This window comes from Scyliorhinus torazame, chromosome 8 (genome assembly GCF_047496885.1).
Source record: "Scyliorhinus torazame isolate Kashiwa2021f chromosome 8, sScyTor2.1, whole genome shotgun sequence".
NCBI lineage: Eukaryota > Metazoa > Chordata > Chondrichthyes > Carcharhiniformes > Scyliorhinidae > Scyliorhinus > Scyliorhinus torazame.
Genome location: NC_092714.1, coordinates 61,030,925 through 61,057,919, shown reverse-complemented (window position 1 = coordinate 61,057,919; position 26,995 = coordinate 61,030,925). Strand labels below are relative to the sequence as shown.

The 26,995-nt window shown below is 46.7% G+C and overlaps 1 protein-coding gene across 5 annotated transcripts in view; it reads left to right on the top strand.

Moving 5' to 3' along the window:
- stxbp5l (syntaxin binding protein 5L) overlaps positions 1 to 26,995 on the top strand; it is an 879,402-nt gene that overhangs the window by 754,229 nt on the left and 98,178 nt on the right. For 2 of the 5 annotated variants that reach the window (XM_072513708.1, XM_072513707.1), the window contains exon 20: positions 22,159 to 22,209. The exons of the other annotated variants lie outside the window; for them this stretch is intronic. In XM_072513708.1, the coding sequence (XP_072369809.1) occupies positions 22,159 to 22,209 (51 nt within the window). The remainder of the gene's footprint in view (positions 1 to 22,158; positions 22,210 to 26,995) is intronic. 5 annotated transcript variants of the gene reach the window in all.

Below are 26,995 nucleotides of genomic sequence, written 5' to 3'. Positions count from 1 at the left end.
GCATATCAGTAACCCCAATCTGCATTAATTTTAATCTTATTAGCGAGATTGAAGACAAATGTAAAGGCCTCCTGGGAATTAACCGATTCCCGAGCGAGAAATCATTCAGACGTCATTTCGTACTCCTTTTTAAAAACGTGAAGCTGTCGCCATGGCTGCTAAGGGGAACTGAGGAGGTATGTAGCCATTTCCATTTTCGCCCATACAGCTCAAGGCCACTGGAGCTGCTGCCCCAGTGCTCAGGTGAGTGGCGGACCCCTCCGGGGGATTGGGCATGGTCAGTGCGCTGAAGCGTTCCAGGTCAGTGGTTACCCCTGGGGTGGAGGGAGGGGGGGAGGCTATTGAGGGGCTTTCCGTCTGTGAAGCCTTCAAGCCAATTTTAAATATTGTGGATCCCCATAACAAGGGCAACTACAGCTGCTGCCTGTCTGTCCTACCAAACACTTCCAGGACAGAGCCCTGTTCTTGGTTATATGCTGACGGTCACTTGAACTCCCTGTGAATGTGAGCAGCCTCAAGGTTTACAGTTGAATGGGGTGGCATGGTGATGCAGTGGTTAGCAATGCTGTTTCACAGCACCCCATGTCTGCATGGGTCTCACCCCCACAACCCAAAGATGGGCAGGGTAGGTGGATTGGCCAGGCTAAATTTCCCCTTAATTTGAAAAATTACAAAAAGATTGACAGTTGAAGGCGATTGCTCATAAGCAATTGGGCTTGTTAGTTGTGGGAGCACTTCACAGCTGCAGGTTGTGTTTGCTGCTTGCACCTGCTGGTGGCTACAAATGCCCGGACGTTTAGTTTCCTTCCTTTCCTGTAGCCGGGAAGGAGAATTTTTTTTTTCTAAGTTACCTGAGTCCTGGAACACCAGTCTCAAGGGGATGTATAAATCCAGAAGATAATCCGGTTTGAAGCAAGAAGATGCTGCGGGACCTGATGCGTGACTTTGATCCAAATGGGCCAGCTGATGATGCCGTTGAAGAAATGCTTTTGCAGATTGCTAATGCTTTTGCTGCTGGTGTGGTGAGTGCTGCATGTAACTGGCACGACACCACGGGTTAAGGACATTGGAAGTCAAGGATGTTCAACTGCACCTTGAGCACCAGTGGACTAAGTGGATGCCAAGATTTAGTTCTGGTGAGATTGGGCCGTGTGAGAGGGCCTGCACAGTTGTGGCTCCTGGACGGAGAATGGTACTGATACATGGAACGAGTAACACATTGATGGACAAATCGTTTCTACGACAATGTTCTGGACATGATAACATGCAGCACGGTAGCATGGTGGTTAGCACAATTGCTTCACAGCTCCAGCGTCCCAGGTTCGATTCCCCACTGGGTCACTGTCTGTGCGGAGTCTGCACGTTCTCCCCGTGTGTGCGTGGGTTCCTCCAGGTGCTCCGGTTTCCTCCCACAGTCCAAAGATGTGCAGGTTAGGTGGATTGGCCAAGCTAAATTGCCCTTAGTGTCCAAAATTGCCCTTAGTGCTGGGTGGGGTTACTGCATTATGGGGTTAGAGTGGAGGTGTGGACTTGGGTAGGGTGCTCGTTCCAAGCGCCGGTGCAGACTCGATGGGCCGAATGGCCTCCTTCTGCACTGTAAATTCTATGATTCTATGAATACATACCACGTGCTTGGGTTTTCTTTGCGAAAATGAGTTGATGTAGCTTTGTATTGGTACCAATATGGAACAATGATGTTTAATTGTTGTTTAATGGTTAGTGTGATATGTGGAGTGTTACATAGTTGATTTTCAAATCTTTATTACTGTTGACCGTTTAATAATCAAAATATTCTCAAGTGACTTCTCATGGGTACACATGCCTCATCTCAGATGATGATTATTGCATCGCCTTTCAATCAAACTTTGAAGCCTGAACACTTTGTCTGAACTCCAGAAGCGTCAGCACCATAGAGGCAGCTGCGAACAATCAAACACCCAAGAGCTTGGCCTCAGCACTGGGGATACCCTCGTGACCAAATGGTAAGAGTATGGATAAGGCGAGGGCACCTGTGCAGGTCTCCCTAATTTTCCCGGCAGGAATCTGGGGTCTAGGGGCTTCTGATGCGGCCGGGGGTGAGTGTGCAGACCAAAGTTCTCCAGCACAATCGGCTCGCTAGATGGTACCCTGAGAGAAGGCGGGACACGCAACGATGGGGAGGCTTGGGGGATTTGAGGGTCCAGGGGTGGAAGCCCTAATTGATTTTCGGTCAAGATCCTTCTGCAATTCCTTCCAGATGCCAAAATGGATGTTGGTGTTGTTCCAGCAGAGGATGCCATTGCAATGCCGATGGGTGGAGACGGCAACTGCAAACCCCCCCCCCCCCCGCCATTTGCAGGGAGCCGCCGCACACCCTGAAGACCTGTCCATCCATCATGCCAAGGAGGAACCCAAAGGGGGATGCCAGTAAAGGCCCAAAGTGCAAAGGCATTGTTGCTCTTTCGAGGAGATGAGGGACAGCATGTTCCACAGGAGATTCCATCTCAACAGAGAGACAGTACGTCATTTGTGCACGTTTGTGTACGCTTTCCAGCATGACCGCTACATCCTGGTCACTCAGAGATCCTGTCTTCAAGGGCCACCCCAGGATAACCGGTTAGCTCTTGGGGAATAAGAGGTACCGCTGAGGTCCTGGGTGATGGCGCCAGTATGGAGGCTGGAGACCGAGGCAGAGACCCGATATAATGAGGCTCATGCTGCCACCATGAGGATGGAGAGCCGGCCGCCCAGCGACTGAGCAGGAGGTGGGAAGGAGACACCACATGAGGCCTCAAGTGTTTCGGCAGAGTCTGTCGTTCGGAGATGGGAGGAGAGGGGGATCAGGGTATTGAAAGACCTGTTCCTGGGAGGACGTTTTGCGAGGTTGGAAGAGTTGGGGGAGGAATATGGATTGGGTCAAGGGGACCCATTTAAGTACCTGCAGCTCTGAGACTTTGCTAGGAAGGAGATTTCAAGCTTACCGATAGCACCGACGCCTCATTGTTGTAAGAGGCATTGATGGCAGGGGGAATGGAGAAGGGGGCGGTGTCGGCGATTTAGTGGAAGATTCTGGAGGAGGATGGGATATCTATGGAAGGGATTAAAGCCAAGTGGGGAGAAGAGCTGGGGGAGGTTACGGAAGAAGGTCTATGGTGTGAGGTGCTCCGAATAGTGAACACCTCAACCTCATGCGCGAGGTTAGGGCTGAAACAGCTGAAGGTCTTGTATAGGACGCACCTCACGGGGGTGAGGATGAGCCGACTCTTTGAGGGAATAGAGGACGTATGTGAGTCTTGTGGGAGGGAGGTTTTTAGTGTCATCTCAGGGGTACTACACGTGAACTTGGAAGCAGGTTCCCCAGAAGTAATTCTTGGGATGTTGGCCTGAGCTGCAGGCGGGTTTCAGGGGCAGATGTTTTAGCCTTCGCCTCGCTGATTACCCAGTGGTGGGTCCTGTTGGGGTGGAGATCAACTTCTCCACCCTGTGCCTCGGCTTGGCGGGGGGACCTACTTGAATTTCTGGCTCTCGAGAAGGTGAAATGTGAGCTTACGGGAATGAAGGAGAGGTTCTACAATTCATAGAGATTGTTTATTGTGCACTTTCGAGAACTGATTGCCATTGAACATTGGGGGGGGGGGGGGAGGAGTGGGGGGTAGGGGGGGGGGGGGAGTGGGGGGTTGGCGTTATTGTTGCATTGTTGCACTGCTTACTGTTCCTGGAATGCACAAATGGATGTATTGAACTGTATACTGAGGGGGTGTTGTTTTGGGGGGATTGTTATTGTGTTTGTTTTTATTTTGTTGTTTATTTGATGAAAATGTTTAAAATGTGGAGAATAAAAAGATTTAAAACAAAAGAAAACTACCTTGGGAGAAAGGCATTACTGGTAGATTTGGGAAGGGTTGGAGGAATTGTGGGGTTGAGAGTTCAGGCGTCAAAGAGTTAGGCTGATAATGTGGATTGAACCGTGAGACTAAGACGATAGACTGGAGGTCGGAACATTGCCAGTGAAGAAATCAAAGAGAATGGGGGTGCTGCTGCCTAAGGCCCAGAATCAGACAGCCACAAAAAGGTGGAGCTGCATCTTTAGAGAAGGAATAGAGTTAACGTTGCAGGTCATTGAGTTCTGACAGAGGCCATCAAACTAAAACGTTAACTCTGCTTCTCTCTTCACAAATGCTGCTCAACCTGTTGAATATTTCTATCGTTTGCTGTTTATATTTAAGATTTCCAGCATCCACAGTACTTTTCTGTTATATCAGTCACAAAAAGTGTTGGAGAAGTGGAGAGCACCTTTCAAATGGGTTGCATGAGTAGCACAAGTCCTGAATGCCTCAAATATTTAAATGAAAAGTTCAAAAATTAAAATAGAATGAATATTAATTCTAAAATTGGTGGGTATTTCACTGTCAGATTAATACCCAAATGTTCTCCTTTCATTACAACATTTATGTTAAACTTTAAAATAGCAACTGCTGTATCAACATTTAAAATGGGCCAGTCATATCAAAACATGCAAATATTTAAAAATGGAGAATCTTTATTTGAATGTTTTACCATGGTACTTGTTTGATGAAATAACAGAAGATGGGAACCAAACTTTGAAGTACTGCAGCAAGTTTCCCAAGATATGTGGGGAAGCTGCTAGTGAATTCCATGTCCACGTTACCTCAGTGAGCTCCTTCTGTTTCAGATTTTGTACCTACTCTCCCCCATTCCAATCAATGTTCCTTGTTCTTTGTTGAACTCTTAGAACTGTGAACTGCCGATCACTGCACAAAATTAGAATATGTAATACCTGTTTTTGTCAGCACTATGAGAAACTTTAGAGGTCCAAAACCGCATCAGAGGCATGCACGTTTACATTTACATCTGGTGCAACGTTCTCTGCTTGGCGTATAGATCCGGATGATAGCATTCATGTGAGCATCCTGAGGGAGTACAGAATGGGCAGAAATAAATGCTGCCAGAGCTGCTATTTTGGAATGCAACATACCAGTTAATGTCCTCTTTTAAGCATGCACAGTTGAAGACACGTTCAGCAGGAGAATGGATCTCCCACCAATGCTATTTTAAACAGATCATGAATATCCTACAGGTTAGTTGTTAATTGATTTCTACTAGCTGCTGCTACAATGATGTAAGTGTTTGGTGCTTTTTAGAGTTCATTATAATTGCCAAAGTCTATACGGTGGCATAGGCTGAAGGTCTTGGTCCTGAGTTCAAGGTTACTGCATAAATGTCCCCAGACATGAGTACAGTAGTATGAATTCCTCTTGGACTGGGAAAATAACCAGAGGAAACCAAGCTGCTAGAAAAGGGAGGATGTGTAGGGGGATAAGGGTTGTCAGAAAGAGGTGATATCCTCCCAGGATGTTTGAGGAGCAATTCTACCTGAATCTCGATGTGAGACATCTGTGCTTCACAAAGGTCATCCTCACTGAAATCTGTCACCTACTGCAACCACAACTGCAACCTCAGAGCGGGGCTAGGATTGCATTACCAATAACTGAATAGCCATGAACTTTCATTCATTAGACGCCTCCTAAGGTGTAGCTGAAAATATTTGCAACGTCCATGTTTATCATCCAGGGCGGTCACTGACACCCTCCATTCACAGAAAGCTGATTACATTTCTTTCTCTCTTAGAGAGCGGCAGAGAGAGCGAGCACAAAGCTTTGCAATTATTACAGGGATCTCCAAGGTCCAGGATGCCATTGACTACATACACATTGCTTTACGGGTGCCTTGTGTCATCTGTCCTAGACCAGAGGCAAACAGAATTCCACTCACTGCATGTCTGGCTGGCATAACTGTATGCAGAGTATCTTGCTGGTCAGTGCTCCATATCCTGGAAACCATCCGGCTGCCTTTATTCTTCAGCAATCCACTGTACCATCTCAACTTGAGCTATCATGGCAAACCAGAGGGTGGCTACTGGGAGACAAGTGCTATTTGCTGTTGTAATGGCTATGGCTTTGGAATGCAACCCATGTACACATAGACATTGTGAACATTTTGGTTCCCTTATCTCAAGAAAGATATAATAGCATTGGAGACAGTTCACTAGGTTGATCCCGGGTATGGCAGGATTTTCTTATGAGGAGAGGTTGAGTAGTACTCATTGGAGTTTAGAAGAATGAGAGATGACCTTATTGAGACATGTAGGATTCTCAGGGGTCTTGACAGAGTAGATGCTGAGAGGATGTTTCCTCTTGTAGGAGAATCTAGGACCAGAGAGCATAAGGGGTCACCCATTTAAGACCGATATTGCGAGGAATTCCACCTCTCAGAGAGTAGTGAATCTGTGGAATTCTTTACCACAGAAGACTGTAGAGGCTGGTTCATTAAGTATGTTCAAGGCTGAGATAGACAGATATTAAATCAGTAAGGGAATCAAGGGTTATGGGGATAAGGTGGGCAAGTGGAGTTGAGGATTATATCAGATCAGCCATGATTTCATTCAATGGCTGAGCAGACTTGATGGGCCAAGTGGCCTACTTCTGTTCCTTTGTCTTATGATCTTATAGAAGGCATGCATACAATAAAAGTCATGCTGCCACAGGAAATGTGATACGGTAGACCATTGGTATGCTGAAACAAACCTTCCTCTGGCTGGACCCTGTGGCAGCATGACTTTTATTGTATGCATGCCTTCTATAAGATCATAAGCCTTGATGTGCTCTGCAGAACAAATGTCAAGAGCGAGGTGGCCTGCTGCACAAACACACTGTTATGAAGATACAGCCCTTGCCACCAGTTACATGGCGAGCTGAACAACAGGAGGAATAGGCATGATGGAGGGAATCTAACCTCTGAAGCACTACACCTTCCTGGAATTTTGACAGGCAGGAAAGCGCTCACCGAACCAGTCCCAGTACTAACTCTATTCAATGTTCAACTGCCCTCAAAGTTTGTTGGAAATGACCTCAGGAGGATGCTCAACCCATCACAGATCTAAACTGTCTCTGAGTCTATTCCATATTGCATGGCAGTAGCTCCACACAACACAATGCTGGGTTCCCTCAAAGACTGTGCAGTTGTCATTCTTTTTTTAAAAATATGTTTTTATTAAGAATTTTTCAACAATATTTTCCACCTTACAAACCCCCCCCCCCCCCCCCCCCCCCCCCCCCCCCCCCGTAACAGAGAAAAGAAAGAGAACTCGCGTGGCAAGACATGAACATGGCAGATGAATAAGATACCGAACTTTGTACATTGGATTCTTCCTGTACATGTCAGTTTCCGGATCGTTCATGCGTTTTCTTGCTCAAATGCCCCCCAGAGAACCCCCCCCCGGGTTGCTGTTGCTGCTGTCGGGCCTTCATCTAATGCTCCGCGGGATGGTCTAGGAACGGTTGCCACCGCCTGTAGAACCCCTGCGCAGACCCTCTCAGGGCAAACTTTATCCTCTCCAACTTGATAAACCCTGCCATATCATTTATCCAGGCCGCCATGCTGGGGGGCTTCGCCTCCTTCCACATTAGCAAGAACCTTCGCCGGGCTACGAGGGACGCAAAGGCCAGAATACCGGCCTCTTTCGCTCCCTGCACTCCCGACTCGTCCACTACTCCAAATAGTGCTAGCCCCCAGCTTGGCTTGACCCGGACTTTCACCACCTTAGATACTGTTCCCGCAACTCCCCTCCAGAACCCCTCCAGTGCCGGGCATGACCAAAACATATGGACATGGTTCGCCGGACTTCCTGAGCACCTCCCACATCTGTCCTCCACCCCAAAGAACCTACTCAGCCTCTCCCCCGTCATATGCGCTCTGTGAACTACCTTAAACTGTATCAGGCTAAGCCTGGCACACGAGGAAGAGGAATTAACCCTACTTAGGGCATCAGCCCATAGCCCCTCCTCAATCTCCTCCCCCAACTCCTCTTCCCATTTACCCTTCAGCTCCTCTACCAAAGCCTCCCCCTCTTCTTTCATCTCCTGGTATATCGCCGACACCTTGCCCTCTCCGACCCATACGCCCGAAATCACCCTATCTTGAATCCCCTGTGCCGGGAGTAGTGGAAATTCCCTCACCTGCCGCCTCACAAACGCCTTCATTTGCGTGTACCTGAAAGCGTTTCCCGGGGGTAGCCCAAATTTTTCCTCCAGTGCCCCTAAGCTCTCAAACGTCCCGTCAATGAACAGGTCCCCCATTCTTCTAATCCCTGCCCGATGCCAGCTCTGAAACCCCCCGTCCATCCTTCCTGGGACAAACCGATGTCTCTGATCGGGGCCCACACCGAGGCTCCCGTCGCACCCCTGTGCCGTCTCCACTGCCCCCAGATCTTTAGCGTTGCTGCCACCACGGGGCTCGTGGTGTACCTTGTCGGCGAGAGCGGCAGCGGTGCTGTCACCAGCGTCCCAAGGCTCGTTCCTTTGCAGGACGCCATCTCCAACCTCTTCCACGCCGCCCCCTCTCCCTCCATCACCCACTTACGGTTCATTGCCACGTTGGCTGCCCAATAGTAACCACCCAAATTCGGCAACGCCAACTCTCCTCTATCTCTGCTACGCTCCAAGAACCCCCTCCTTACCCGCGGGGTCTTGCTTGCCCACACAAATCCCATAATGCTCCTGCTTACCCTCTTAAAGAAGGCCTTAGTAATCACAATTGGGAGGCATTGGAATACAAAAAGAAACTTCGGGAGGACCACCATTTTAACCGACTGTACCCTACCCGCCAGCGAGAGTGGCAACATGTCCCACCTTTTAAAATCCTCCTCCATCTGTTCCACCAACCGCGTCAAATTCAGTTTGTGCAGTGCCCCCCAGCTCCTAGCTACCTGAATCCCCAAGTATCGAAAGCTCCTTTCCGCCCTCCTCAACGGTAGGTCGTCTATCCCTCTTCCCTGGTCCCCCGGATGGATCACAAAGAGCTCACTCTTTCCCACATTGAGCTTATAGCTCGAAAAGTCTCCAAACTCCCGTAGGATCTGCATTACCTCAACCATCCCCTCCACTGGATCCGTCACATACAGCAACAGGTCATCTGCGTACAACGACACTCGATGTTCCTCCCCCCTCGAACCACCCCCTTCCATTTCCCCGACTCCCTTAACGCCATGGCCAAAGGTACAATTGCTAATGCAAACAGCAGAGGGGACGGGGCACCCCTGCCTCGTCCCTCTTACAGCCGGAAATACTCCGACCTCCGCCGGTTCGTGACCACACTCGCCACCGGGGCTTTATACAGGAGCTTAACCCATCTAATAAACCCTCCCCCGAACCCAAACCTCCTCAACACTTCCCAGAGATACTCCCACTCTACCCGATCAAAGGCCTTCTCCGCGTCCATGGCTGTCACTATGTTCGCTTCTCCCTCCACAGGAGCCTTCGCACATTAGTGTTTAACTGCCTACCCTTTACGAAGCCCGTCTGGTCCTCGTGAACCATTCCCGGGACACAGTCCTCAATCCTCGTGGCCAACATTTTTGCCAGCAACATAGCATCTACATTAAGGAGCGAGATCGGTCTATAAGACCCACATTGCAGTGGGTCCTTATCCCGCTTCAGGATCAACGAGATCGTCGCCTCCGACATTGTCGGGGGCAGGGTCCCCCCCTCCCTTGCTTCATTGAAGGTCCTTACCAGCAACGGGACTAACAGGTCTACATAACGTCCTGTAAAACTCCACCGGGAACCCATCCGGCCCCGGGGCCTTCCCTGCCTGCATGCTCCCCAGTCCTTTAACCAGCTCCTCCACCCCAATTGGTGCCCCCAAACCAGCCACCTTCTGCTCCTCCACCCTTGGGAACCTCAATTGGTCCAAGAATCGCCGCATCCCCTCTTTTCCCCCTGGGGGCTGGGACCTATACAGCTCCTCGTAAAAGGCCTTAAAAGCCTCATTCACTTTCCCCGCACTCTGCACCGTAGTTCCCCTGCCATCTTTGACTCCGCCTATTTCCCTCGCTGCCATCCTCTTACGGAGCTGATGTGCCAGCATCCGGCTCGCCTTCTCCCCATATTCATATATCGCCCCCTGTGCCTTCCTCCACTGTGCCTATGCCTTCCCTGTGGTCAACAGGTCGAACTCCGTCTGGAGACTTCGTCTCTCCCTGAGTAGTCCCTCATCAGGAGCCTCTGCATAGCTCCTGTCCACCCTTAAATTCTCCCCCACTAACCTCTCCCTTTCCCTGCCCTCTCCCTTCACCCAATGAGCCCTGATGGAGATTAGCTCTCCCCTGACCACCGCCTTCAGCGCCTCCCATACTACTCCCACCTGCACCTCCCCGTTGTCGTTGGCCTCCAGATACCTTTCAATACACCCCCGCACACTTCCTCGTCTGCCAGCAGTCCCACATCCAACCTCCACAGCGGGCGTTGGTCCCTCTCCTCCCCCAGCTCTAACTCCACCCAATGCGGGGCATGGTCTGAAGTGGCTATGGCCGAATACTCCGTTCCCTCCACTTTCAGGATCAATGCCCTGCCCAGAACAAAAAAATCTATCCGGGAGTAGGCCTTATGTACGTGGAAGAAAGAAGAAAATTCTCTGGCCAAAGGCCTGGCAAATCACCACGGATCTACTCCCCCATCTGGTCCATAAACCCCCTAAGCACCTAGGCCGCAGCCGGCCTCTTCCCCGTCCTAGATCTGGAGCGATCTAGTGCTGGGTCCAGCACCGTGTTAAAATCCCCACCCATTATCAAGCTCCCTACCTCCAGGTCTGGAATACGCCCCAACATCCGTTTCATGAATCCAGCATCGTCCCAGTTTGGGGCATATACATTCACCTCCGTCCCCTGCAACCTACCGCTCACCATCACGTATCGGCATCCCTTGTCCGCTACTATGTTCTTGGCCTCAAACAACACCCGCTTTCCCACCAGTATTGCCACCCCTCTATTCTTCACATCCAGCACCGAATGGAACACCTGTCCCACCCATCCCTTCCTTAACCTGACCTGATCTGCCACCTTCAGATGTGTCTCCTGAAGCATGGCCACGTCTGCCTTCAGTCCCTTTTAGGTGCGCGAACACTCGGGCCCTCTTAACCGGCCCATTTAGGCCTCTCACATTCCACGTGATCAGCCGAATTGGGGGGGTTCTCCCCCCCCCGACTAGCCATCTCCTATCTTAGGCCAGTCCCGTCCTCGCGCCTCCCGCACCCTTCAGTCCCCCAGGCGGGGAACCCCCACCACCTCTTCCATTTTCAGTTCCCCTCGGACAGTGCAGCAGCAACCCTAGAATCCCCCCCCCCCGCCCCCCCCCCCCTCGGTTGATCCACATCTAGCTCTTTTGCCCCCCCCATATTACTTCCGTGAGTCAACTGACTTCTGCTGACCCCGGCTTCCCCCACCTTCCCGTTGATCTCCCTGTGTGGGAGTCTCTCCTCCTCCTTACCTTCCTCCATCCCCCCCCTCCCTTTTTTGGCGCGGGCCTGAACCAGCCCCGCCCCCTGTGGCGCAGCTCCTGTTGCGGCCATTTTCCCAGTTCCCTCATTCCCCATCATCATCATCTCGTCTACAGAAAAGAAAAATGGGAATTTTAGGAATTTAAACCAGAACTCTACCCACATCCCCATCCATCATCCCACCCATGAAGTATTCTTTACCCATATTTACAACCCCATATACAATCAACATCTCTCCCCGCAACCACATCCCCTCAGTTCGAGTCCAGTTTTTCCGTCTGAATAAAGGTCCAAGCCTCTTCTGGCTTTTCAAAATAATGGTGTCGGTCCTGATAGGTGACCCACAGTCGCGCAGGCTGCAGCATGCCGAACCTGACTCTTTTTTTATGCAGCACCGCCTTGGCCCGGTTGAAGCCAGCTCTCCTCCTTGCCACCTCCGCGCTCCAATCCTGGTAAACTCGGATCACCGCGTTCTCCCATCTACTGCTCCGCACCTCTTGGCCCATCTCAGCACACTTTCTTTGTCCGCGAAGCGATGGAACCTTGCCACTATCGCCCTTGGCGGCTCATCGGCCTTGGGTCTCCTCGCCAGGACCCGGTGAGCCCCTTCCAGCTCCAGGGGGCTTGGAGAGGCCTCCGCACCCATCAGCGAATGGAGCATCATACTCGCGTACGCCCCGGCATCAGCTCCCTCCACTTCTTCATGGAGACCCAGAATCCGGAGATTCTTCCTCCTCGACCTGTTCTCCAGGACCTCAATTCTCTCGACCCACCTCCTGTGCACCGCCTTGTGTGCCTCCATTTTTACCGCCAGGCCCAGGATCTCGTCCTCGTTGGCATTCACTTTATCGTTCACCTCCCGTAGCTCCACCGCCTGGGTCTTCTGGGTCTCCTTCAGCCCCTCGATCGTCAACAGCATTGGCGCCAGCACCTCCTTTTTCAGCTCCTCCACACAGCGCTTAAGGAACTCCTGCTAGTCCGGCCGCCATGCTGCTCGCTCTCGCAGTTGTCATTCTTACCAATTATGTCAAGGAGAGATGCATCTGTGACAGGTGGATTGGTGAGAACAAAGTCAAATAGGTTTTTCCATTTCGATGGTTCTCTCACCACCTGCTGCAGATATGTTCTTCAGAACATGGCCAGTTCATTCCGCTGTGATGCAACCAAGCCACTCTTGGAGATGGACATTGAAGAATCATGGAATCTCCATAGTGCAGAAGGAGGCCATTCAGCCCATCGGGCCTGTGCCGTCCCTTCGATTGAGCACTCTACCAATGTCCACTCACCCATCCACCTTGCCCTATCCCCATAACGCACAACCTTGTACACTATGGGGAAATTTAGCACGGCCAATCCACCTAACCAGCACATCTTTAGACTGTGGGAGGAAACCGGAGCACCCGGAGGAAACCCACGCAGACATGGGGAGAACGTGCAAACTCCACACAGACACTGACCCAAAGTCGGAATTGAACCAGGGTCCCTGGTGCTGTGAGGTAGTAGTGATAGCCACTGTGCCACCGTGCCACCCCATCCAGAGTACATTCTGAACTCCTGCAGTCCTCAGTCCTTCTTCCAATTGGTTTTCAGCATGGAGGAGTGATTTACCAGCTGATGTGGTAATCAGCAGGAGATTTCCTTGCTCGTGAACTGATGTCATGAGACTTCCAGAGTCAATGTTAATGATTCCTAGGACAATTCCTTCATGACTGTATATACCACTGTTCCCTCAGCTCTGATGTATCTTTCCTGCCAGTGGGACAGATCATACCCCGGGATAAGATGGAGGAGTCTGGGATATTGGCTGCAAGGTATGATTTGCTGAGTACGATTATGTCAGGCTATCACTGGAGTAATCTGTGGGTCAGCTCTCCCAATTTTGGCACAGGTCTCCTTATGTTAATGAGGAGGACTTTGCAGGGTTGACAGGCAGTGTGTGCATTTTTTGTTTTCAGTACCAAGGTCAATGCCAGGTGGTCAGTGCGCTTTTATTCTTATTTTACTTTTTTGTCGTGATTTGACACAACAGAGTAGTTTGCTCGGCTATTCAGAGTGCAATTAAAAGTCAACCACATGGATGATGGTCTGGGTCACAAGTTGGCCAGTCCAAATAAAGTCGGCAGACTTCCTGCTCTGAAACACATTAGTGAACCAAATATGTTTTTATGTCAGTTCAGTTTTTCATGATTTTTATTAATGAGACTTACATTTTATTCCAAATTTTTAATAATTGAGCGATTTAAAATTCCTTCAACTGACTTGGATTGGACTCATATCTCCCAGTATTAGTCTGGACCTTTGCTTGGTTGGCAAATTGACTGATTGGCTGAGGTGTTGCCATGGAGAAAGCAATGCAGGTGCTCCCAGGTAATTCCGAAAAGACACAAGGCTTGAACATATTCCTTTTGTTTGCAGAGAATGGGTCCCTGCATATAAATGTATGTGATTTTAGCAAACATGAATGAGCCATGTTACAAGTTTGACTGATTTATAAAAGTTGGTTGTTCGTGTAGCTATAAGAATACTCAGCAAATGCTGTCCACCTAATGTTAGACATTATGTTCTGCGTTTTGTACACGTGGGTGATTGAGTATGGTCTGTGCTGAACTTATCACGAATGATCACAGGAAAATGCCATTTGAATCGATCAGCCAATTATTGGGATGTACGACCTGCTCCATAAATCGACTTTACAAGATGGCGATGCTCAAATTTTACTTTGAGGCCAGCTTTGACCTCCCTCAGTGCCTGTCATTATGCTTCCAATCTTCCTGGAACTTCACATTCTGTAAGTAGAGATGCCTTCCGTTATTCTTCAGCCTCTCCCAATAATCCTGGGTCCAATAGTCATTATTGTGATTATTCTAACCTTCCCACCTGAACCCATAACTGTTGATGTCCCAATGCCCAGTGTTGACGTCACCCTCCCCGTCGCGGAGCTATGTGCATGGTCCAGAGGCGAACCCAGCCAGGCCAAGAAAATGTCACATACCCCTCCCTCTATTACCTCTTCCCCTTTGCAGGCTGCAGATGCCTCCTCTCACTCTGACCATCTCATCTCCGCCCAGTACCAGGCAAGCCAAGGTTATGATCATGTCCTGCACACCAAGCTGTGCCTTTTCACAATTGAACACCCAGCCATTGACTCTCCCTGGAGTGGGACATGCATTGAACTTTTCTTCATCTTCAGTGTCTTGTTCTTCAAATTGTTTTTCTGGTACTGCTTAGCCAGGTGGCAGTATCTTAAAGGAGAAAGGCATGACGGTAAGGTTGTGGTGAGGGAAGGAGGACAAATCAAAAAGTGCTTGCCTGCACCATCTGTAGCTTGTAAATCAGAAGAGATTGTAGAATGACGGGGGCACTGGTATGTGTGAGAAGGAGGGTTAAGTATGAGGATACCATCATCTTCTATGGTTTCAACCAGACTGCTGGTCAAGGCGTCATCAATGACATTTCTAATGATGGGAAGCACTGTCTTCTCCACAAGGGTAAGGACAAGCAGTTGTGTCTGTCTTGTTGCTTAACACCTGCAGCCTCCATTTGTGAGGCAGCATATCCTACAAGAGAGGAGCAAGTGCGTCAGTTGAGGTGGTGCAATCTGTGTGGGTGATATGCATGAAACAACTTTTCATTCTCAATGATTTCAACCTCCACCTCAGTTCATCATATGCTCGCCCTTGGGTTCACTGCCCTTTTATCCTCCCTAAAATCTCGTCCTCCAATTAAGTTCCCTAACCCATATTCTTGACTACCCTTTCCCTTTGCCATCTCTCATGCTCTTCCGAATCCTATTTCATTAATTACAGATAAAACCAGGGTAAATTCTCCACCGGCGGGATTATTCATTCTGCCTACAGTGCGCCCGCACCCATGGGTTTCTTGGCGGGGTGGTGTGACCACAATGGGAAATCCCATTGGCTGGCGGCAGGAATAGAGAATCCAGCTGCAGGTAGCAATATGCTGCCGAGGAACACGTGGCTGGAGAGGCGGAGATTTCACCCCATCATCTCTGATCACTTCCTTTTATCACTCACTATCCACGGGATGGATTATCTGCCGGCCGACGGTAGAATCGCGAAATGTGATTGGGCGGAGAACCAGTTGCAATGCCAAAACTCGGCGGGCACCGATTTCACGCCAAATCACAATTCTCTGTCGCCTCGACAGCGGCGTCAATGCGTTCCAGAACGCACATACAGTAAACACCGTTTGCATATCATTAGCTGGCCCGACCCGGTATTCTCCGGGGCATCCACGGTTCTCCAACTCCGATAAGCCAAATTCCCGACAGCAAGTTTCTTGTGTTTTTAAAAATCGTGAAACCGGCGTCATGGCTGGTTAGGGAGAGAGAGGGGGTATGGAAAGTGTCCAACATTGCCATAGTTTGCTGACAGTTGTGCCGATGGCCAGGGTGGGGGGGGGGCTTCTGCCAGAGCTGGGGGGAGTAGTGGGGAGGCGGCCAGGAGGTGGGCGGTGAGGTCAGGGTGGACAGGCACAGAGCACAATTGTCGCGGCCTGCCTGGCAACCATGCAGCTCCGCACAGCGCTAATAGCCCACTGTGAACTTAGGGCCACAGATCGTATGGGTGTCCGCACATGACATTCCCCTAAGTACCCCCTGGCCCCAGACGACCCATTAGCGGCATGAGCGCACTCCTGTGCAACCTGTGCCGCCTTGTTGGCTGGGATGAGTATGTGTGGAGATTGTAATGTGTATATGCGGCTGCAGCTTGTCAGCCTCCCGAGTGTCAATCATGGACCTGGCGAATCCCATACCGTTTTTTATTGGAATCGATTGTGTTCCACATGGCGCTGGTGCTAGCCCCTCCACAGTCACTGAATCGGTCCATGTTCGACGCCAGTTTTGCTGTCGTGAAAGTCAATGAATCCTGCCCCGGCATCAACACTTAGTCTCAGTAACAGAGAATCCAGCACCTTCTTCCATGACCCAAGCCTACCTCCTTCTGTATCCACCTCTGGAAAAAAAAATATTCCCCTCATTCACTTAAAATTGTTCATTCAAAATCCCAACTGCCTAGTTTTTGGCCCTCTGTTCACCTCATTTCTGCAGCGACTGATTTGTTCAACCACTCCTTTACCTCCAAGTTTGATGCCCTAGTTCACAACAAATTTATTACTCTCTCCCACCCTGGCCATTTTGTTCATGTGGCCAATTTCTGTACCCTTTCATTTAAGGGACACAGACTTGAATAGATATGACGGCGATCTATTTTATCCATCCACTGTTTGATCTGGCTTAAAACAGTATTAGGCCCTGCTGTCATCTGCTAAGACTGCTCCCTATTGCAAAATGATCCTTGAATGCAAAGGTAACCTCAGTTTTTTATTTGGACTACTGACAGCCTTGTTAAACCCCTCTCCCTCTTCCCCTCAACTCCATGAGAAAGGAACTCATGGACATTTTTCCACTAAGATCAAGATCATCCAATCATCCGCTGCTGCATCCCTCTCTTCCCCTAGCCCAGCTGGCCAAACTTCCTCTAATTCTCCCCCTTGCCCTAGTCTGAACTGGAATCTCTTTATTCTAGTTTCTCTAAGATCTTCCTCGTCCCTCATGTCCCCCTGAGCTCATTTCATCCATAAGACCCACCTCTTGCTTCCTCAATCTTATTCCCACAAAACTGCAGACCACCCAACTTCCCCTCCTGGTTTCCATATTAATCTTTATTGTAACTGGTTCGCTCTCTTCAATGTTATCACTCTCTTCTTTAAATCTGCAATCATTGACCCCCATCATTCTTGCAAACTACCATCCCATCTCCAACCTCCCTTTCCTCTCCAAAATCCACACCATCATCCTGCAATGCTTCTCTATTGTCATTTAGCTGGATGAATCTGCTCTCACCTGGTTCCATTTTCATCTATCTAATCAAAACCATAGAATCACTTGCAATGGCTTTTCATCCAGCTCCTACACTGTTACCTCTGCTACCCCCAAGGATCTATGCTTGGCCTCTTCTGCTTCTCATCTACATGGGACAGTACAGTGGCTAGCACTGCTGTCTCACAGCGCCAGGGACCTGGATTTGATTTTGGCCTTGGATGACTGTGTGAAGTTTGCACGTCCTCCCCGTGTCTGCGTGGGTTTGCTCCGGGTGCTCTAGTTTCCTCTCACAGAAAGATGTGCAGGTTAGGTGGGGTTATGGGGAGAGGGCTGGGGAATGTGCCTGGGTACAGTGCTCTTTCAGAGTGTCGGTGTAGATGTGATGGTCTGAATGGCCTCCTTCTGCACTGTAGGGCTTCTATGATTTTATAACATGCTGCTCCCCAGCGACATCATCCAAAACACATTGTTAGGGTGGCATTTTCTGGCCTTTTCCAATCCTACTGATTGGGTGGACGGGACGTACAAAACGGCGTAAACATTGATGGGAGCAGAAGATCCTGTTGGCAGCCAATGGGAAACCTCCTCTGCTGCCATGGGGGGGCTCGAAAATCCCAACCTTAGTTTTCATATGTATGCTGATAACATAAAACAGTGAGTGGTGAGACGCGAGTTTCACAGTTTAAAACAGCGTGAGGAGAGCGGGTGTTTTCAGTGTTTAAAACAGCGCAAGGAGAGGGCAGTATGATGGCGCAGTGGTTAGCACTGCTGCCGCACGGCGCCGAGGTCCCAGGTTCGATCCCGGCTCTGGGTCACTGTCCGTGTGGAGTTTGCACATTCTCCCCGTGTTTGCGTGGGTTTCGCCCCCACAACCAAAGATGTGCAGGTTAGGTAAATTGGCCACGCTAAATGGGCCCTTAAATGGAAAAAATGAATTGGGTACTCTGAATTTTTTTTTTTAAAACAGCGCGAGGAGAGCCGGTTGTTTTCAGTGTTTAAAACAGGGCGAGGAGAGCCAGGTGTTGCAATATTTAAAGCAGCGCGAGGAGAGCCGGTTGTTTTCAGTGTTTAAAACAGCGCGCGGAGAGCCGAGTGTTGCAGTGTTTAAAACAGCGAGAGCAGAGTGGGTGTTTTCAATGTTTAAAACAACAAGAAGAGAGCTGGGTGTTGCAGTGTTTAAAACAGCGAGCGGAGAGCCGGGTGTTGCAGTGTTTAAAACAGCGAGCGGAGAGCCGGGTGTTGCAGTGTTTAAAACAGCGCCAGGAGAGCCGGTTGTTTTCAGTATTTAAAACAGCGCTAGGAGAGCCGGGTGTTTTCAGTGTTTAAAACAGCGCGAGGAGAGCCGGGTGTTGCAGTGTTTAAAACAGCAAGAGGAGAACCGGGTGTTTTCAGTGTTTAAAACAGCGAGAGGAAAGCCGGGTGTTTTCAGTGTTTAAAACAGCGTGAGGAGAGCCGGTTGTTTTCAGTGTTTAAAACAGCGAGAGGAGAGTGGGTGTTTTCAATGTTTAAAACAACAAAAGGAGAGCCGGGTGTTGCAGTGTTTAAAACAGCGAGAGGAGAGCCGGGTGTTGCAGTGTTTAAAACAGCAAGAGGAGAATCAAGTGTTTTCAGTGTTTAAAACAGCGTGATGTGAGCCGGGTGTTTTCAGCGTTTAAAACAGCGTGAGGAGAGCCGAGCGTCACAGTGTTTAAAACAGCGCGAGGAGAGCGGGAGTTTCAGAGTTTAAAACAGCGTGAGGAGAGCCGAGCGTCGCAGTGTTTAAAACAGCGCGAGGAGAGCGGGAGTTTCAGAGTTTAAAACAGCGTGAGGAGAGCCGGGTGTTGCAGTGTTTAAAACAGCGTGAGGAGAGCCGAGCGTCGCAGTGTTTAAAACAGCGTGAGGAGAGCCGAGCGTCGCAGTGTTTAAAACAGCACGAGGAGAGCGGGAGTTTCAGAGTTTAAAACAGCGTGAGGAGAGCCGGGTGTTGCAGTGTTTAAAACAGCAAGAGGAGAATCAAGTGTTTTCAGTGTTTAAAACAGCGTGATGTGAGCCGGGTGTTTTCAGCGTTTAAAACAGCGTGAGGAGAGCCGAGCGTCACAGTGTTTAAAACAGCGTGAGGAGAGCCGGGTGTTGCAGTGTTTAAAACAGCGTGAGGAGAGCCGAGCGTCGCAGTGTTTAAAACAGCACGAGGAGAGCGGGAGTTTCAGAGTTTAAAACAGCGTGAGGAGAGCCGGGTGTTTTCAGTGTTTAAAACAGCGTGAGGAGAGCCGGGTGTTTTCAATGTGTAAAACAGCGTGAGGAGAGCCGGGTGTTTTCAGTGTTTAAAACAGCGCGAGGAGAGCCAGGTGTTTCAGCGTTTAAAACTGCGCGAGAAAAGCTGGGTGTTTTCAGTGTTTAAAACAGCGTGAGGAGAGCCGGGTGTTGCAGTGTTTAAAACAGCGTGCGGAGAACCAGGTGTTGTAGTGTTTAAAACAGTGCGAGGAGAGCGGGAGTTTCAGAGTTCAAAACAGCGCGAGGAGAGCCGGGTGTATTCAGTGTTTCCGGGTGTTTTCAGTGTTTAAAACTGCACGAGGAGAGCAGGTGTTTCAGAGTTTAAAACAACGAGAGGGGAAAAAAAAAGACTAAGTGAGTAGCTCAGTCAGGCAGGAGCGGAACGCAGCTGAGTTTCATAAACATTAAGGTTAGATTCTTGGTTTCATTGACCTTGCAGTCAGCTTCACAGTGAAGCAGTCGTGAGTTTAAAAAGTGTTTTTTTTAGGAGGAAGGGATTAACTGAGAAGCAATACAAGTAAGTGAAATTCAGGGTTATTATGATAAAGTATATAAGTAATTAAGTTAAATTGAGGGAGGTAAGTTAATAGTATTCTTATGTAAGCTTTTTTTTGTTAAAAAGGGAGTAAATTAAGTGATGAAGCTTGCACACATGAAATACTACTGCTGTGCTATGTGGCAAATCCTGGAAGCTTCAGTTGTTCCTGGTTGACCACGTGTGCAGGAAGTATGTCCAACTACAGCTACTGGCTAACTGCATTTCGGAGCTGGTTCTAAGGGTGCACTGTGGAGCATCCGCGATGCAGAGCAGCTCATAGATAGCATGTTCAGTGAGGTGGTCACACCGCAGGTGAGGATTGAACAGACAGAAAGGGCATGGTGACCACCAGGCAGAGTAGAGGAAGGCAGGTAGTGCAGGAGCCCCCTGTGGCTATCCCCTTTCTAACAGATATACTATTTTGGATACTGTTGGGGGCAATGACTGTATACGAGAAAGTAGTAGCAACCAACTTCATGGCACCATGGGTGGCTCTATTGCACTAGAGGGGAGGAGGAAGAATGGCAGGGCTATAGTGGTAGGGGTTTCATTTGTCAGGGGAGCAGGCAGGCATTTCTGCGGCCGCAAAAGAGACACCAGGGTGGTATGTTCCCTCCCTGGTGCCAGGGTCAGGGATGTCACTGAACGGCTGCAGGGCACACTGAAGGGGGAGCGCAAACAGACAGATATAGTTGTACACATTGATACCAATGACATAGGCAAAAAAAAAAGTGAAGAGGTCCTGCAAGCAGAATTTCAGGAGCCAGGAAATAGATTTTTTTTAAAGGACCTAGAAGGTAGTAATCTCTGGATTACCTTGGGTGCCACACGCCAGTATAGAAATAGGAAGTTGGTCTAAATGAATGTGTGGCTGGAGAGATGGTGCAAAAGGGAAGGCATTAGATATCTGGGACATCGGACCATTTTTTGGGACTGGTTAGCACTACTGCTCACGGGGCCGAGGATCCGGGTTCGGCCTCGGATTACTGTCTGTGTGAAGTTTGCACATTCTTCCTGTGTCTGTGTGGGTCTCACCCCCACAACCCAAAGATGTGCAGGGTAGGTAGATTGTCAATGCTAAATTGCCCCTTAATTGGAAAGAAAAATTGGGTACTCTAAATTTTTATTTTTTTAAAACATATATCTTGAAATAATAGATCTTCATAGATCCTTTTTGATAGTAATGAACATGTTTTATTCATCTTGTTAATAATCTTCCAATATAATCTTAATTTCATACTGAACTATGCAACAGAAGTATTTCTTTTAACCAATATTGAGGATCTTCAATTTCATACACAAATGAGTGTATGTCACTCAGCAAATTGCTTTTTGGCACATATTTTCATTTCCTCTCCCCATTGGAAAGTATACAGTCATTCTTCTGCAAGAGGGCACCTAAATTGTCTTTTGTTTGCACATGCATCTATATGAATATGGAACAACTAACATATTTAATCATATTCATAAAACGACTAAGGATTTCACGTTAAAATGAAGATCATGTTGCAAAATTAATCATCAATATTGGTTTGTGATTCGTTCACAAGAAAGGATATTGTGACTAACATATATAGTGCTCAGAAGTGCTTGTATTTGTTTGAGAAATCATTATTGTGCAATATCATATCACTACGTTGCTGATCACATTCAGAACAAAGATATCCGTATGCGTGCTGCAGTGTGTTAATTAATTCTGTTTTCAAATTCTGTATCTTTTTTATTTTTGAAGGCCATTGAAGCATTACTGTATTCTTCATCTTTTCCCTTAGTTCCATAAAATCAAGCAACTCTACATTTTGAAGCTGTAATTTAATTCTTTATGGGGTATTAAAAGGTTATTTTGCTAACACTATAAAAATGGGACCAATATCTATAGATTGAACATTTCAGATATTCAACCCTAACATTTTGGCATTTTCTAAAGATTCCTGATGAGAAAACAGCAAATGCCTGAATGGTTTGAGATCCCATGTAAAATCTACTGTATGAATTCACACATTAGAAGCCCAGTCTGTCGTCTTGAACAATACAATTTGCTGATTGATACGTTGAGCATCCGATCCCAGTTTGTCCAGTGCTGCTGCCTTTTTATCCAACATTACAATCTTCGTACACATTTTTTCCACACTATCTTGTAAATTTTGTTTTCTAGTATTAACTGCTGCCTTTTGTTTTCTTTCTGTTGTTTCAGTAAAAGGACCAAGAAAGTTAAGTCTGCCGACAGATCTTAAGACTGATCTCGGTACGGTAGGCGAAAGCTGACAGTTTGTTTTTTCAGGTTACATATGTTGGGGATGAGCAAATTCCACCAAACTGTGGTGAACTAAACTGAACCAAACAAAGTAAGTGGCTATTTGGGGCTCCATAAGGGGAATATGTTGCACAGAAATATATTAATTTCAAAGCCAAGATAAATGTCCCCTAAGAGCTCCATGCCATGTCTTTTTATGGTCAGATGACTCTTTGCTCATCTCTAACTTTTTTTTCATTTTTCCCTCTTTATTTTTAATCTTCTTGAATTTTGTGTTTTGTATGTTTCTATAAAAGAAGTCACTTATTTTGACATCCTTGCCCATGAGTTATAACTAGCGAATCTCTAACATCTGTAAAATAGTGCATTCTATCCATTCAACTTTGTTCTAAAGTACAACATATTTTAATATAATAAAACTCCACATGGAGAGGAGAGTAGAATCAATGAAGTGCAAGCAGTTTCTCTTAAGAATGCATAGGATGCTGCACAACAAAATTTCTGGTTTGCGGATATTAGCTTTTTCCTTATTGATGTATTTTCTAGAAATGATTTGTGTGCATAAAACTTGTAACTTCAAAATTTAGATTGTACAATGTACTCAATAGGAACATTGTAGGCTTTACAGCCAATTGTATCTGAATAGGCATAGCACATTTCAGATGTGCCGTTTTCTGTTCAGTGCCAGCATAGAGGGTGCCAGGAAATGAATCCAAAGTGTTTAATAATATTCACAATTCTGACGCTTGTATCTTCCACAATCTCAGGTTAGATAAAAGTATTCCCTTTATAAGAATCGGACTTATTGTGAGAATTAAGTGTAATTTTAATGAGGCTGTGAGTTACTTTGACTCTCAAGCCTCATTTAAATACATAATTTCAGTAACCTTAGGCCTACACTGGAGGTCAGGCGAGTGGGAATGGTTTGTTATAGTCAGATAAGTGGTAGAAGGAACTAGGAATCACACCTGCTCCTTCTGGCCCATTAAGAAAACTTTTTAACAAATGTAAAGGTGAGAAGTTGATGCAAATGCGGTGAGTAACTTAATGTTTAGTTTTTAATACTACACATTCCCCATTTGCTTCAAGCACAGGGTTTGTGGAGAGAATAAGTTAAAATTGGGCCTCAAATTTCTGGAAAGGATAAGAATTGTATTTATATTTTAATGTTATCCCCCCTCTTTATTTTGCCCCATAACTCAAAAGAGAAACACTCTGTTGCTGCCACTCTACTAATCACATTTTGAAACAGGCTGCGAAAAGAAAATTGTCCCATGTTTACTCGTTCTTTGATTTCTTTTTCCTCATACAGTTGTTTTGTTTCGCTAAAGCATGTGCCTTTGTTACAAGGTTTCCTTATAGTCTCTAGCATTAATGACATGTAGCCCATGCAACTTGAACTAGGTTCATTGTCTATTACATGAAAAAATGAGAGGAATGTGTCAACTTTCTGATTTTATGTCCAAAGATTTTCACATTGAGGTGGCTAAACAGATGTAATTTTAATTATTTTTTTGCAATTGTGATATACCGGCACAGCATGCATGCATTGCATGTTGTGAGGGCGAGGACACAAATTCACATCCATTAGAACCCATATGGTGAGCACCTAATCCCAAGTCAAGCGAAGGAGGGAAATACCGAGTGAGGACACTGTACAGTTTCCATCAGAAGGACAGAAATCACATAGTTGGTCATTATGAGATATCTGATTAGTGGCTGATTACAAAATGCATATTAAGAGGGTAATTTACCTGTTTATGCAAGTGAAATGACAAGTGAACATAAGGATGAGAGATAAGATTATACTTAAATTTCCATTTTTGAATCAAAGAAACTTACAGCACAGGAAGTGGTGACTCAACACATCAAGTCAGTTCCAGCTGAAAAAGAGCTGTTCAGGATTCCACTTTGCAAATCCGAGTCCATGGCCTTCAAGTGCTTATCCAAATATTTTTTAAGTACAATGGGAGTTTCTAACTCCAACACCCCTTCAAGCAGTGAATTACAAACCCCAACCATCCTCTGAATGAAAAACATTCTCCTCCATTTATTTCTAAACCGTCCACTAATTACTTGGAATCTATGTTCCCTAGTTATCAATCCCTGCGAGTGGAATAAATCTTTCCTAATTCACATTATCCAGACCTTCATAATTTAATGTACCTCGATTAAATCCTCCCTCAGCCTTCCAAAGAAAGTAATCTCAGCCTATGCAGCTTTGTCAAACATTCATCCGGACTCGAAACGATAGTTCCCATCTCTTTCCACAGATGCTGTCAGATCTGCTGAGAGCGTCCAGTATTTTCTGTTTTTGTTTCAGATTCCAGCATCCACAGTAATTTGCTTTTATTAGCTTATGCAGTCTTTCCTCATACCCCAAATTCTCCAGTCCTGGCAATCCTTGTAAATCTCCTCTGTTCCCTCTCTAGTGTAATCATATCCTTAACGTGATGTGGTGACCAGAATTGTAACACAGCACTGCATCACTGACCTAACTAGTGTCTTATACAGCTCTAGTGGAACACTCTTATATTCTAATGTTTACTCTCCTTAAAACCAAATGGTTGTATAAGAATAATTTTTACATATTTACATCAATTCACAACATCTGAACTAGCAACAAGGGTGATTTCAGCTATTAGCAGTTTTGGAGCAGAAAATCCTACCTGCTTTTAAGTGGAGCTGACTGCAGTAGAAACTATTTCATCACCTAGCAGCACAGGTTTTTATGTAATGTTAGGCTGGCCATGAATTGGAGCTCAGAATACTATGTATGCATAGTATTGCACTACTCAATTGGAATTGCCATAAATTGGCATCTGATTATACAGGCTGATATTGTACAGTGAAATACTATTGGAAAAACTAGATAATATAACTGCGAGCAAGTATTGTTGCCATATTTGCTGATGAATTTTGAGTTGCCTGTTCATCAATGCATATAACAGGAAATGTATTCTACATTCATAACCATTTTCATACATTCCAATCCAAAAACCTTGCAAAGCTGAAGAGCTCAAAATGCTGACAATTCAAAATATACATGTGAAAAGCAGCCCTGAATAATTGCTGAATAAAAAAAATCAATAGACGATAGATCCAGTCCCTTTTATTGCTTTCGCATTTCAGGACTTTTATTAATTTATTGATAATGATCTGCAATTTATTTATTTCATCTATAAAATGCAAATGGTTCAATATGTCAAACAAGACAGATACAATAGAAGTGCAGTGGGACATGAATTTCTCAATATTTAAGTTGCACCTACATACAATATTCTATTTGTTGTTAATTTAGGCAAGTTACATTTTCAAAATGTGTTTTGATAATTTTCCAGCAACAACAACTTCTATTTATGTAGCACCTTAGTGTGGTAAACATTCAAAGACATTTCACAGAAGCATTATCAAACAAAATTGACACCAAGTCACATTGGAGATATTAGGGAAAGTGACCAAAAACTTGGTCAAAGAAGCAGGTTTTAAGCTACGTCTTCAGGGAGGAAAGGAGACTGAGTAGGTATTTCAGATCTTAGGGTCTTGGCAGCTGAAAGCATGGCCGCCAGTGGTAGAGCGATTAAAATCATTGCTGAAGAGACCAGAATTGAAAGAGTGCAGGTATTTCAGAGCGCTGCAGGGCTGGAGGAGAATACAGCAATAAGAAGGGTTGAGGCCATGGTCAGACTTGAAGAGAAGGATGAAAATTGTAAAATCAAGACGTTATTCAATTAGGAGCCAATCAGGAGTGGTAGGTGAACTAAATGTGTTGTGAGTTAGAACATAGGTGTGGTGATATGCCTTTGCACAGTTGTGTATATAGTTAGCAATGCGACCTCGAACCAGATGGTGGCGATAGAGATCTATCACGTGACTCAAGACACCCGCCAGTTAGTAGTAGGGCATACAAAAGGACAGTCACGCTTAGGGTGCCTCCACGAGAATTCACTGAATTCATTTAGTAGCCATCGTCTGTATTATAGTTCATTAGTTGTCTTTCCACGTGTTTGTTAATAAATCATCTTTCTAGTTAAACAACTAGATGGTCTGTGTACATCATTACAGCAGTTATTAGGCAGCACGGTGGCGCAGTAGATAGAACTGCTGCATCACGGCGCCGAGGTCCCAGGTTCAATCCCGGCTCTGGGTCACTGTCCGTGTGGAGTTTGCACATTCTCCCCGTGTTTGCGTGTGTTTTGCCCCCACAACCCAAAGATGTGCAGGTTGGGTGGATTGGCCACGCTAAATTGCCCCTTAATTCAAAAAAATTAATTGCGTACTCTAAATTTATTTATTTTTAAATTACAGCAGTTATAACACAGAACACAACAGGGTACCAGGAGTGGAGAACAATTAAAGATAACAACGGAAAAGATAGGGCGAAATAGGCTGAAGAACGAAAAGAGAAAATTCTTCCGCCGACTTGGTGAACTACGGCCATCTGGTACTCAATGCAACGAAAGATTGAAGTTAGAGATGGAAGGTTTTAAGGCACCCCACCTGCTTCAAGTCTCGAGTAACATAGATGAAAATTGGCATGTTCTCAAGCAGCAATTTAGACTCTGTTGCAGCCCTTGGCCTGCAGGCATAGCCTGACAAGAGGCGTATTACGTTGCTGCTCACAGTAGGTCCTCAAGCAATAGAAATATACAACAGCTTCGCGTTCGACAGCGAAGAGGAAAGCAAGAGCTTCGATTAAGTAATAAAGTACTTTGATTGGCATTGCTCTCTGAAGAAAAACAAAGCATTTGAACGATACATATTTCATACGCATACC